General features: G+C 40.5%; 1 protein-coding gene across 2 annotated transcripts in view; it reads left to right on the top strand.

Moving 5' to 3' along the window:
- tmem117 (transmembrane protein 117) overlaps nucleotides 1–13,752 on the top strand; it is a 55,001-nt gene that overhangs the window by 31,526 nt on the left and 9,723 nt on the right. For both annotated transcript variants that reach the window (XM_031283095.2, XM_031283096.2), the window contains exons 4-5: nucleotides 9,813–9,912; nucleotides 13,315–13,412. In XM_031283095.2, the coding sequence (XP_031138955.1) occupies nucleotides 9,813–9,912; nucleotides 13,315–13,412 (198 nt within the window). The remainder of the gene's footprint in view (nucleotides 1–9,812; nucleotides 9,913–13,314; nucleotides 13,413–13,752) is intronic.

Raw genomic sequence — 13,752 nt, 5'->3', positions numbered from 1 at the left:
CAATGTTCACACTCTGCCAGGATGCCCCTCGGAAGACGGTCTCTGTGCTGCGATAGCATGAATGCAGCAGAGTGAGCAAAAAGGGGGCTGAGAGGATCGGAGTCTGGGGGGAGTGATAGAACTGTTCCAGCCCTGATGATGCAGTGAAACTTAAGTCTTTTGATCTATGTCCAAACCCTATTTGCATCGCCCCTTTCACTACTCCACCAGTCCCTCACCCCTCAGCGAGGCTGTTGTAGTTTTCTCTTATGCCTCAGCACAAAGGAAAAGTACAATATCCCTTTGTGACTGCAGCTGCCCCTCTGTGGGAGTGAATGGTGTTTTTCCTTTTCATTTGTACTAAAAGAACAAGCCGCTGTGAGGTATTATAACTGCCAAGGGTTTTTAAAGGGTAGGTATTTTGGCATGGGTTAGCTGGCCTTGACATCTAGCCACGATGGTGCACTGCAGGGGATGCTCTTCTGGTGGCTAGAGGGCGTCTCACACACACACACACACACACACACACACACACACACACACCCCAACCACATATTGTTCACGTCTCGCACCTTGCTCAAGTTAGCTGGTACACGTATGTGTATGTGGGAGAGAGTGCATGTATGAGTTTGTGTGTGGCGAGGTAGGAGGGGGGGTGTGGGTGGGGGGGTCTGTCTCCCTGCTGTCTCGCTGACCTGATGCTGTATGCTGCCCGTGCCCTTTGCTCATTAATATGCTTTAATTTTCTTTGACCTTTCAGTCGGTCTTGAGCTTGATTTAATTAAAACTAATGATACATCCACAAGGAAAGACGATAAACTGCACCATCAAGACTGTAAACAATCACTGATAAGAGATTGTATATCTTTTTTGGATAAGAAGTATTTATTGATGTTTAGTCATGTAAAATGACATCAAAGCCATGTTATCCCTCAGCTCAAAGGGAGTAATCTTACACATGTCAAATAGTGCCAATATTTAAACAGCCACTTCTAGGTCAACAGCTATCAACCTGTTACCTGGCTTATATCATATCAAGGGGGGGGGGGGAGAATCCCATCCATTGTGGCACCCTGGGAGCTGTAAACCACACTTGATACCAAACCCCCACATCTGGGCTATTTGCATTTTAATGTAACTGTCAGATTAGGAGGGGGCTGTTTGTGTGAAACCAGGGGAGTGTGACCGCCCAGGGAGTTTGACGGACTTGTTTTGTCATGCCGCACAATCCCATTCCACCATTTTACAGCGCTATCACCAGCCGAAATCAGCCCCTAATGAGATGGTGTTATTTAATTAAGACGGCCCAATGCGTGGCGTACACATTAATCACGACTAATTTAGGAGGGAAGGAGGGAGTGTGTGGGGATCTAATAGGAAGCTGGAGTGGGACAGTAAAGCTGTAAAATGACTATTATAGTTATTCTTTTTGTTACCCAGTAAAGGATAGACGAATGGATGTCAGAATAGGGGGGAAGTGAACTGAGTGATGGAAGAGTGGAGCACGGGTTGCAGCTGGTGGATATCTTTGATGAGGAGCAGGGATGGATGGATGTGGCATTTGACTACAGTGATACCCTGAGCGGGATTAGACCCCATCGTATGAGGGTATTTGTCTTTTGTTTACCATGATCCTTTGTGCTGTGTGCATGCTAGTCCCCCTCGTCTGTCTGTTTGCTTGTCTGGCACTAAGCTGGGGTAATACCATGGACAAGTGGATTTAAAAGGCTGAATAAATAGCATGTTGTGGTATGCAGATGCCTCCTGTTGCATGCACTCACATATGGGACTTGCTGCTGCCTACAGTACAGCAGCATACAGTATTTCTAACAATGGGTTCTCTAATTCTATTATCTGGCTGTTTCTTAATGCTGAAATGTATAACAAGCTGTCTCTGTTAGTTTTAGATACAGTATATATAGACATAGAGATAGTCATAGACAGTGTTGGGCAGAAATGTGATTACTTTTAGTAGTGTAAGGGATTACAATTTGAAATTCAGCAATCACATTACAGTTACTAATCCCAATAACGCTCAAAGTTACTCAAAGTTTGGATGTCAGTTTGTTTGCTGTCTTGATGTCAGTTTGGTCTCTCTGTGTTCAGTGGGCAGACTTGTTCAGGATGTGCTGGTTTGGTGCAGGAGTTTGAGGTGTGACCAGACAAATCAGCATTTCTCAATAGCAGAGTTTGGAAAGCTTCTCCAAACACAGTTCAACTGCTGGTTTGTGTGTTTTACAATACTCTCCCACACAAATAGGTTATTGTGGTATTATAACAGTTTATTAAAAAAGAAAAAAAGACGATACCAGATTTATTTATCTATTTACTATTATTTTGATTATTAAAGTAAAAAGACATGGATTATTCCACATATGTTTCTTCTTTATGTGATTTTGGGGCATGTAGGCTGATGAGTTTGGACCTGAAAGATTTGTCGAATGACATAATAAATGATCTGCAATCATTTTTCAAGCAAAATGACCCAAATGTTCTGGCTCATGCTACTTAATTGTGACATTTGTCCCTTTTCTGTTATGTGATAGAAAATTAAAGATCTTTGGCCTTTGGACGGTCAGATAAAACAACAAATAGTTAGTTTGGTCTACAACATACCAAAAGTGTAATCAATTAATCAAGAATATAACTGTTAGATTAATCTATAATTTGTTGAAGAAGTCCCGTACACTGTCCATTACGTATGCAAATACTTTATTTCACAACGTTTCGATTTTTTTCTTGTTTAAATGAACTGATTGCTTGTCATAAGACTTGGGACAACACCAAAACCATACTAGACATTGACGGATTAAGACATGATATAGAAACCTGTTGCTGTTTGTAAATCGCAGTAAATGTCTCGCATTAAAGATTCATTGATCTTTCTTTGCCTTCCACACTCCACACTGCCTCTCATACTTTCACACACCCACACCTACTTTCTAAGCATATCTGCTGCTGTCTTTCACACTCCTACACATGCACATTACGTTGGTATCTCAAAATGACTCATTGTGTATTTAATGAGTGATGTTTAGTGTAGAGCTTTCCCTTTAAAGTAATTTTCTCTTTCCTCAGAATACCTCTGAAACAGACTGTGTGCTATATGAAGCAGTGAAGTTGGTCATTTCCTCTCTGATTATATTATCCTGCTGTTTTCTGGGACAGAGGGGGGGAGTGTCAGTGGTGGCTGCAGCCCAGGTCCTCCATATACTGTACCTCACTGTGACATAAAGAGAAACAGCCACATTGTAAAGAATAAAAATCATAACCTTAACAGCGGTGTACGTCCACTGGCAGTATACGATACATGTACTGTATTGTATTATAGATGAATGTGTTGGCATTTGTATAGATGGAAGGTGGGGAGTGGTGTTGTTGCATGCATGTATGAATGTTTGTGTGTAATACCACACAGCCACAGTCAGTCTTCAGTCTTGTCATCTCTTCCTTATGTTTCACCATAACCATAATAATTTCTCAGTTCTGTTTTATTTAAAGATCACCATTTTGCATGTTGTGTTCCCTTGTTGCACAAAGTGGTTGATGTTCTGGGGCCAATTTTTCAATAAAGGCCCAATCATAAAGCATGTCCTGACATTTCTAAATACCACACAGTGCAGAAGAAGTTATTGTAAAGCATACAGTACAACCAAAAAAAAGAAATTAGAGAGAGAGAGAGAGAGAGAGAGAGAGAGAGAGAGAATTTGGTGATTATGGTTGGATTTAAATGTTCTTTTATAAAATAAATTTTAGGAAAAAAAAGAAAAACTTTCTACTAAATAAATACCATTTAAAACGCAATTTGCATGTAGACCATCAATACATTGGTAATCATCTTTTTCTTTCTTTTTTAACTGACTAACTGCTACATACCTTGGATTAAGAGAGCACCTGCTCACATAGCAGAATATAGGCCTAACCAGAATATGGTGCAAAACATAATCAGGCTATTTAAATTAAACCTAAAGTAAAAGTAATTTATGACTCTATGACTGAAAGGAAGTCAGGTGCTGTTATCTTAGAGCGTCATATTTCACAGAGGAAGGAGGTCGAGGTCAATGGATTTGACAAACCCTAACCCTAACCAGTTACCTACCATCAGCCAACATTAACATCAACGTCAACCAAGTGATTAATTATTGTAACCATGACGACAAAGGTCCCCTAACCTTAACTAAGTAGTAATATTAACCCAAACATGATGTTTCCCTAAACACAACGGAGTCATTTGTGTTCCTAAACCAAACCTTAACCATTGCCATTGTCACATCATAAAACAGATTTTTTGACATTGATTTATGACACTCTTGAAAGGCACTGACAAATAATGTCGTCCTGATAGGGTTGTCAGATCGGAAAACACCTCTATGTATCATTCTAAAATGTCATATTTTGTCGTTTAGTTTGAAGGGCTTGTTGGCAATACTAGTATGCATGTAAATCAATGTAAATGTAAATTAGGGATGTCCAGATCCGATCATGTGATCGGAAATCGGGCCCAATCATGTGGTTTCAGACTCGATCGGAATCGGACGTTACCTCCTGATCAGGACTCGGATATATATGTATATATATATTCTCATTATTTTTTAACACATCTATAGTTATGCGGTGGCACAGAGTTAGACTCTTTTGACTCCACACAGAAACAGCAACGCATGCGGCATAACATCACTTTGTTGCAGAGACGCTATTGGTTAAATGCCGGCAAAGTAGAACACGGAAGCAGCTTGAAGCGGAAAGCACGAGTATGTCTGCGGTCTGGAGGTATTATAAAGTTGATGACAACAACATTGCCATAGCAAACTGTGAGATATGTAACAGAAGTGCTCTGTTTGTTAACAGAGTTGTTGAATGTTAAAATAAGGTGAATTAAATAAAAAATAAGGAACATCCTGGATCTGTTTTTTCGCTCTTCTTTATTCTTGTTTTATATATTATAGAAGTATCGGATCGGGACTCGGTATCGGTAGATACTCAAAATCAAATGACTCGGACTCGCACTCGAGGGCAAAAAACCTGATCGGGACATCCCTAATGTAAATGTACAGTATGTGTTTTGGACCTGATGGTATTCACTTCTGCTCCTGAGCCAGGGGTATGATAAGGACTAAAGAACTTAATCTCCAGCCAGTTTAATACAATACGTGGGCTGATTCTGTGCTGAGAGATGAATTGAGATTGAAGTTTTAAGTTGCATTGAGAGATGCTATAGTGATAGTAAAAAGAGTATTGACAGCTTTATGCTCCCTGGTAACTACTACATCTCAGCATTGTATACTGTAAATACAATCGTAGGTACTGTTGTGCACAGGGAGGGGACAGGCAGTGCATTTCGATGTGGAGCCATCCAAGGTCGCAATGTAATGTTCTGAATGAGTCAATTCAATTCAATTCTATTTATACTATCAAATCATAACAAGAGTTATCTCAAGACACTTTACAGATAGAGTAGGTCTAGACCACACTCACATAATTTACAAATTCCCCCAAGAGTAAGCATTTAGTGTGACAGTGGCGAGGAAAAACTCCCTTTTAGGGAGAAACCTTGGGTGTTGAGGAAAACTTCCTTTTAGGGAGAAACAACTCGGACAGACCCAGTCTCTTGGTAGGTGGTGTCTGATGGTGCCGGTTGGGGGTGTGATGAACAGTGGCAATAATAGTCACAATAAAGATAATGGAACTATGACTAGAAATAGTAGTTGTAGTAGTTCATGGCGTAGCAGGGCACTGCAAGGCATAGCAGGATGTAGCAGGGCACTGCAAGGCATAGCAGGATGTAGCAGGGCACTGCAAGGCATAGCAGGGCACGGAGCAGGACCACAGCGACAGCTGCAACCATGATTTAGGTGCCACCCTAATCCAAGGAAAACTGCTGGGCGAAAAAACATAAGGACTCCAGTGAATAAGCTCCCCAGAGCTAAGTAACAAGCATTTCTGGGACATGGATGCGCACAGCCGGTCTAGGCAAACGCTGCAGCCTATACAGGGCAGAATTCAATTCAATTTTATTTATAGTATCAAATCCTAACAAGAGTTATCTCGAGACACTTTACAGATAGAGTAGGTCTAGACCACACTCTATAATTTACAAAGCCCCAACAATTCCAATAGTTCCCCCAAGAGCAAGCATTAGCAGTGGCTATTGCGACAGTGGCGAGGAAAAACTCCCTTTTAGGAAGAAACCTCGGCAAACCCAGACTCTTGGTGGGCGGTGTCTGACGGTTGGGGTTATGACGGTACGGGATGTAGCGTGGCACAGCAGAGCATGGGTGGACGCGGTGGACGCAGCAGGACGTAGCCAGGCATTGCAGGGAATCGCAGAGCGTAGCAGGGTGTAGCAGGTCCATAGCCACAGCTGCACCCAAGACCCAGGTCTTGGTGTCGCCCTAATCCGAGGCGATGTTCTGGGCGAAGAAGAAACATAAGGACTCCGGGGAGTAAACTCCCCAGAGAAAGGTTAGTAACAAGCACTTCTGAGACAGGATGTGCATAAAAGGAAACAAAAGAAAAGAGCGTGTCATAAGAAGGAACTTCCTCGGCAGTCTAGAATTATAACAGCATAACTAGGAGAGGCACTATATTATTGTTAATAGGCGTTCACTGCAACTCCTCACTCCTCACAGAAGAGGTCACTCAGTTGCCACAGCCACTAAATCACTGGCTCTCTGACCGAGAAAACAAGTTAAAACCCAGCATGAAGACATATACGTGCAAGTGGGCAGTGAAAATAATAATGGAAATCGGAGTATTGATGACTCAGAGTTGTGAAAAGTCTCTCAGCATGCTGTTGTAATAGATTCATTTTGAGAGCTCTCATGGGCCTTGAAAATCCATGACTTGGGACTTTGATTAAAAATAAAATTAAACTTTAAACTTTTTTTTTAAAAATTGATGAATACTGGAGTTGTAGAAAGTGCTTGCTTAATAGCAAAGCATGACATTGCAAAAGTGTTCTTGGCACTATGCTGCAGTGTGGGTTGTTTGTGATTAAATGGGAAAATCAAGGGGAAATGCTTTTATAGGTTTAGATGTATTTAAAACCTCTTTACATGGGAAATTAGTTACTAAGAGTCCTTGGAGAAGTTATGGGGAAACTGCATTCATGTTTCCACAGTTCCTGCACATTTTAAATAAGAAAGCATTTTCATATATTACAAAATATATAATTTATAATATTTATAAATGGAAAATGAATCACAAACAATTTTGATTACAGTTTAAGCTCCTTTAATTAAAAAAAATATTTGACCTATAATTATAAAATAACAATCTGGTGCACAGTAGGTGACCCATTGTATGATAAAAACATACTGGAATTAATATAGATGGAAAAATTATGATGTGAACATGTGCAGTGTTAGCTAATCAGACAAACAAAAGAGGAGTATCATGACAATACTCAAGCTTTATCAATTAAAATACAATGAGCATTTTTAACCAAGCAATCACAAAAACATCACAATGACTTCTTAGCAATAAAGATCATTAAAGCAAGATTAAAAAAAAAATGCAATGATCGTGTAGGTGACCACTTTATTAACAACACCTAAAATGGTCTTTTTCACACCTAATGTCACACAAGGGTAACATCTAAACTCATAACGCTATAACTCCATAACTCCCTGTACCCTCTGTAGCACAACATTGTAATTTCTTGCATGTGATAGAACAAGACTTTGAAAGGCATTTACATGTCCTTGAATATTTTGTCTGAACAAGTGTGGGGAACCTGATAACATTCCACAGAGGGTCAAAGCTGGCTGAGCTGGCCGTGCTGGCACTGCCACTGCCACTGGCTCTGCGATTAAGCCACGGGAGCCATTTTAGGGCTGATTATTCATGGTGCTACTGTACTGATGTTCCACTACACCGAATTCTCTCATTAGGTCATCCGGCTCTAAAGGCCATTAAATTTTCAGTCAGCATGAATAAGGCAGAGAGTTCTGCCTCTGATCATGCAGTGTGAAAAGTCCCCAAACTCATCATAGGTGCTCTGCAAAAAAATAAAATAAAACCCTCTCTTCTCACACAGGGGTAACATTTGCTCAATTAAATATGGAGAAGGGCAAGGGTTGATGGCAGGTTAGTTTTTTTTTTTTTAGATTTACAGCCTAGCCTGTGGTGCCAGACAGCATTTCCAGAAGTATTGATCAGAATTTGGCTGCGGGTAAATGACTCCCAATGGGATCTCTTTGGTAACTGGAGCAGTGCCAAGCCACTGAATGTCTAATTGACTTAATGCAGATAAATCGCCATTCCAATCAAGGCCATTTTATTTGCAGGCTTGAGCAAGGCAATGCGTCACCCGTGGTACTGCATGTTTTTGTCAATAAAATCCTGTCAAATCTGTTAAATGCATGCTGCATTGACGACATATGATTTTTAAAAGCTTTTCTTCCAGGGAAGAGTATTACTCGCACAATTGCAGTAAACAGGTAGTTGGCATTTTGGGTCACTGGCTTGCCACAACTCATAATTCTTCTGTATTGCCTATGAGCACTTGTTATGCTCTTCAGATCTGGACTCATACATAATATGAAAAGGCAGGAGCAATTAACATGAATTAAAAATGAACACCTATTAAAGCTGCTCATTAGTTAATAGCTTAAAAGGATTAACCCTCCATTGCTTTTCAAATGATTGTTAGACTTGTCTGACAATGACTCATTTACAAAGTGAACAGCACTGCAAATAAAACTCTTATCAGCTAATTGAGTAAATGAAAATAAACCATAAATCAAGGGGAAAGAGAGGAAATGAACTGCGAGACACCAGCAAGACTGTAGGCAGGTTTTTCCAGAGCCCTCTGCCCAATAGAAAACATTTGTATTGGTGTTTGCAGACGTCCAGAAAATGACCGGGGGAAAACAAAGACAAATGGAGCCATTGACTTCAAATACGACCCCTTGAAAGCACAGCCAGAGCCCTATCCATCGCCATCTATTATATTCATGAGTGTGACCTGTGTGTGTGTGTGAGGGGGGTGATGGGTGCCCACCTGCTCCACTCAGCCTCTAAGACACTGGCTGCGAGGAGATCAAACAGGCCTCCTCACTACCCTCTGTTCTCCTCCTCTCTCCCCGGCACAGGTTCCATATAGGAGGTGACTGACCCACTTTTCCTCCCTCCCTGTGCTATTACCTAGAGAAAAATAGAGTGATGTGGTGTGTGTGAGTGTGAGTGTGTTGGGTGGGTGGGTTTGTGGGGCTGAACAAAAGCTTCTCATCTTCACTTACTGTACAGAGATGAAGGCATAACAAGGACTCCAAAGAAAGCATGTCATTTCTGATCAGATACTATTGCATGTGAGATTGTTTCTCTAATGGTGTGTCTTAACCTAGTCTATGTTTTGTTTCTGCAGTTTGTTTGTGCTGCTGCAGTTGATGTTAACTGAGCTCTCTCATATCTAGTGCATTAATCTATAGGTCTATTTGGGATGACAGTGTTGATTTGAAATCAACTAGACATGGGACAAATTTGCCAAACAAATGGATAATTTGCCAGACACTACAGGACCAAATGTAAGCGGTGATAGTGCATAAATTCCATTGCGCTGGTGTAAATAGTTTACAATCCTCACGGCTTTATGGAAGGTAGAGACATCGCTCATTGTTTTCCCAGGATCAGATTGATATTGATTGATTCTGACAGCTAGCATCATGATACTTAGCGGCTGTGACCATTTTCTTTTTGCCCCTTCTCTGACTCTCTTTTGGGTCTTTTTGTCAGTCTTGTTGCTGCCTTCCTTTTTTGCCTCCTTTTACTACCCTCATAACATATATTTCATTGTTTATGTCCTTTTCACTCTTGGCCTTCTTTCCTCGCAGGCCTCACATGGTGACGGAGTACATGGGCATCAGGAATGAGAGCTTTATGAAGATTGCTGCAGTGGGGACGTGGATGGGAGACTTTGTCACTGCATGGATGGTGAGATTCCAACTCTTATGTCCTAAACATTAAATAAGTTTGCATTTTGTCTTGTGCATTTACGAACGATTTAATTTAGAATTTTAGTCCTACATTATTAAAAACACATTTACATAAAAATATTTTTTTAGCCATGCTAGCAGCATGGTTTGGTAACTTGCAGATGTTCATGGTCCCCAGATGATGAATCCAAACTATTTTGGTAATCCCCTAAATTATCATCCTGTTCCAACAGGTCACAATTTACACTGGTTCAACACTTAATTTCATTACAAGATAACTCTTAATTTAATAACCATGTTCAATAATCAAATTCCAGCAAATTCCTGCTAAATTGTTAAACATTAGTACGCTATACCAACATGCTAAACAATTTTTGGTATTGATATGAAAACAACAATTCCTTACCATACCTTACTATGAGCAATATAACCATGTGTTTGGATTTAATAGAAAGGCCAAGTTCTAAAATGTTGAATGTTGTTTTCAGTAGTTGACAGTGTTTGTCTTGTGTTAGAATAATTTGCATTATCAAACGATAGACAGAGACCACTAAAGAGATATTAAAGTTCATTTTACTCAAGAACCCAACGAGGAGGCCTTCTCCACACTACGGAATAGTACAGACAATGACCTAACGAAAAGCTCTCTACAGCAGCTTTTGTAATACAACGTAGAATGTGATAATCATGATACAAGAGTTGGTGTTGTCAGTTGTTTATCTTGTCAGAGTCGATGACGTCTCCCCTATCTGGTGAGAGGGCATGTATGCCCTCAGGACACACCGTGCTTTAGACAAGGACAAGCAATGGCTCCAGTTATCTTGTTTAGAGTATGTAGTATAATATTATTCTATGCAAACAGTTTAATAATAACAAGAGAGAAAGTATGTAAATCAAAATTTCTCTAACATCTTGACAAATTTCTTTTGGTACAAAAAAGTGGTTTGATGCTCACCGTTAGCTAAATGTTAGCAGGCTAACTTGCCAAATATTTGTATGCTAACATTCTAAAAGTGTTATGCAAATATGCAAAGTGTTATGTCAGCGTGTTAACGTCCAGTAACATTTGTAGTCACAGTAGCTACCAGCTAGCTGTAGGCATGTTAAAATGCCAATGTTAGCACTTAAGCATGCTAATTTTATGTTCACAATTGGCTTTTAACATTCAGCTCAAAGCACAGCGGTGGCTGATGAAGTACAGCTTGTGCTGTGTACATGTAATATTGGATTTACCATAATTACCAGTTTCTGAATTGTAAAAAGTGTTAAAGTAAACATTTAAATCATAATCATGATAATTTGTTTTTTTTAAAAGCTCCAATATATCTGATTTGCTGCATAATAATGTGGAAGTGCCTGAAAAAGCAAACAATCATGGATGCTTCACATCAGCCAAAGCCTGTTTTTCAAGGTAATGAAACCCAAATTAAATGGATATGGTGCTGTATTGTCCATGCACAGAATTTAACCCTCACAAGACCAACTCTGCAGCCATACAACCGTCTTGAGTCCGCATATCATAAACATGGAAATCTTTCGCATCCCTACCATCCATCCCACATGACGTGATTGTGGCATTGTGCTGACATCTGACAATGCCGAGCCAAGTCTGAGAGGATAAAATGAAGATACACTTTTAGGGCCGTGTAATGGACACACACTTTTGAATTAGCTAATTTGCAACAATGGCAGTCCTTTGGCATCGTCAGCTCAGGTCAAACTGCAGATTGGTGGCATGCAAGAATAGAATTTAGTCAGTTTTCTTTTGTTGTGTGTATTAAGCATTACAGGCTAGCAGAGCAGCAAATGTAGCTACGTTTAGCTGTGTTTTCAGATCAAAATTAATATAATGAGTATATTAGAATCATATAGAAGATACACGGTGTAACCATTCTTCACACAATCTTCTAATTTCTAGGTCAGGTGTATCCTCTCAAAAGGTACACACTTAAAACCCTCTCTGCCGATCTAGTTTAATCTGCTCCCAAATCCTGAGAGTAACATGCAGTGTGATCTAAGAAGGGTCAAAGGAAACAATGAATCCACAGGGAGGGACGGAGTATGTTGGAGGAGAAAGCTACCTCTGTTCATTTATCAACATAAAGAGAGGAGGAGAGCTCCAGCGGGAGTTGACTACCTGTGGTGGGAGGAGTGGGGCTCTGGCACCGACATACACACAGCTGAGACAAGTTGACAAGCTCCCTCACCGGTCACATTAGTATTCTACAGTACATACTGCAGAGAAAGAGAGCGGGTGGAAGGAGAGACAGGAGAGTCGGTGGAGGAGGAGGAGGAGGAAGGTAAGGATTAAGAAACAGAGGTGAAGGGGAAAGGGAAATGTAGAGTCTGGTCAGAAGGGAGATGGGGGAAGCAGCGAGTGAGAAGGTGAATCAGGGAGAGGGAGGTGTGTGTGTGTGTGTGTGTGTGTGTGTGTGTGTGTGTGTGTGTGTGTGTGTGTGTGTGTGTGTGTGTGCGTGTGTGCGTGTGTGCGTGCGTGCGTGCGTGCGTGCGAGAGAGAGAGAGAGAAAGTTGGGCCCAGGCAAAGTGCTGATTCCAGAAATTACTCACAAGGTTTTTTACATTCGATTAATTCAATAACTTTTAAGATGACCTCTGTGTCTCCTCCGCCTTGCATATTTACAGTGTGTCTTCACTAGATGAGCGAACAGGAAGTGTCGGTGTTTGCAATGCTGTTTGAAACATCTCATACATTGCCTGATTCAAATGCTTTTTTCAACAAGATCTACAGTATCTGCTGTGAGGGGCTTTATTGACGTACTGACCTTGCCCCTGCAGTGGCTACACAAAAAGAATATAGCGGAATTGTTCAAACTCATGTATAAAATGCTCTCTGATACAACTCTGTATTCATGTAAGAAAATCTACTATTTATTTTGACTTAGAGATTGACAACAACATTATCACCAACTGATATAGGCAGTGGAAAGACCACAACATTAATAATGAAACAAGTCCATATTTACTGAATGTAATCCCAGACTCATCACAGACAAAGTGTTATTCAATATCAATTATTCAATATTTGAATATAAACAGCCATATTTTCAAATTTTTTTGTGTTTATAACCTGTCTCATCTAGAATTATTTTTTATTTAGCATATATATTTAGCATATATATGTACGAAAATGCATGCACACTAAAACATATGATATTCTACGAAATTAGGAGACCGCCGGCTGGTCACGTGACACAGGCTGGCCATGAGCTCCATGATGCCGAGCGGTAGTTGCTAGTTGTTTAAGCTGCTACAGAGCTTCGTGACGCTGGCTCCAGACCTCCGTTGTATCAGCAGTAGTTGGTGGTTCAGTTACCCGAAAATAGGTGACTTTGAGCCTCCTCAACATAAGTTATTGTATAATGCAATTTCCTTTCTGCAGGTGACTGATATGATGCTCCAGGATCAGCACTACCCAGACTGGGGCAAAACAGCCAGAAGGTTCTGGAAACAAGGCAACAACAGGATTGTTCTCTTCTGGTATATTGTCTTCTTACATTTGAGATAAACTGTCTGTTAGGATGTGTGTATCTCTGTCTGCATGCACATGCTCATAACAATTTCTCAACCTACTGGCTTACTAAAATGCATTATGTATTCCTAGAAGTCTCTGTAGATGTGTGTGTGTGGATGCATATGTGTGTGTTTTGTGGTCTCCCTAGCACGTTGCAGGGTTACACACAGTCAATAGCCGTGTTAATCTTTCCTCACTCAGTGTCAGCACCTTTAATTAGAAGAACAGGGTGAAAATCAATGGACACAGCAAACCATAACCCTGCCTTCTACTTCTTGTACCACAAGCTGTGACCCTTAAATAACT

This window comes from Sander lucioperca, chromosome 7, assembly GCF_008315115.2.
Source record: "Sander lucioperca isolate FBNREF2018 chromosome 7, SLUC_FBN_1.2, whole genome shotgun sequence".
NCBI classification, from domain to species: Eukaryota; Metazoa; Chordata; class Actinopteri; order Perciformes; family Percidae; genus Sander; species Sander lucioperca.
Note: the sequence above shows the minus strand (reverse complement) of the source record. Positions and strands in the feature narration are given on the sequence as shown.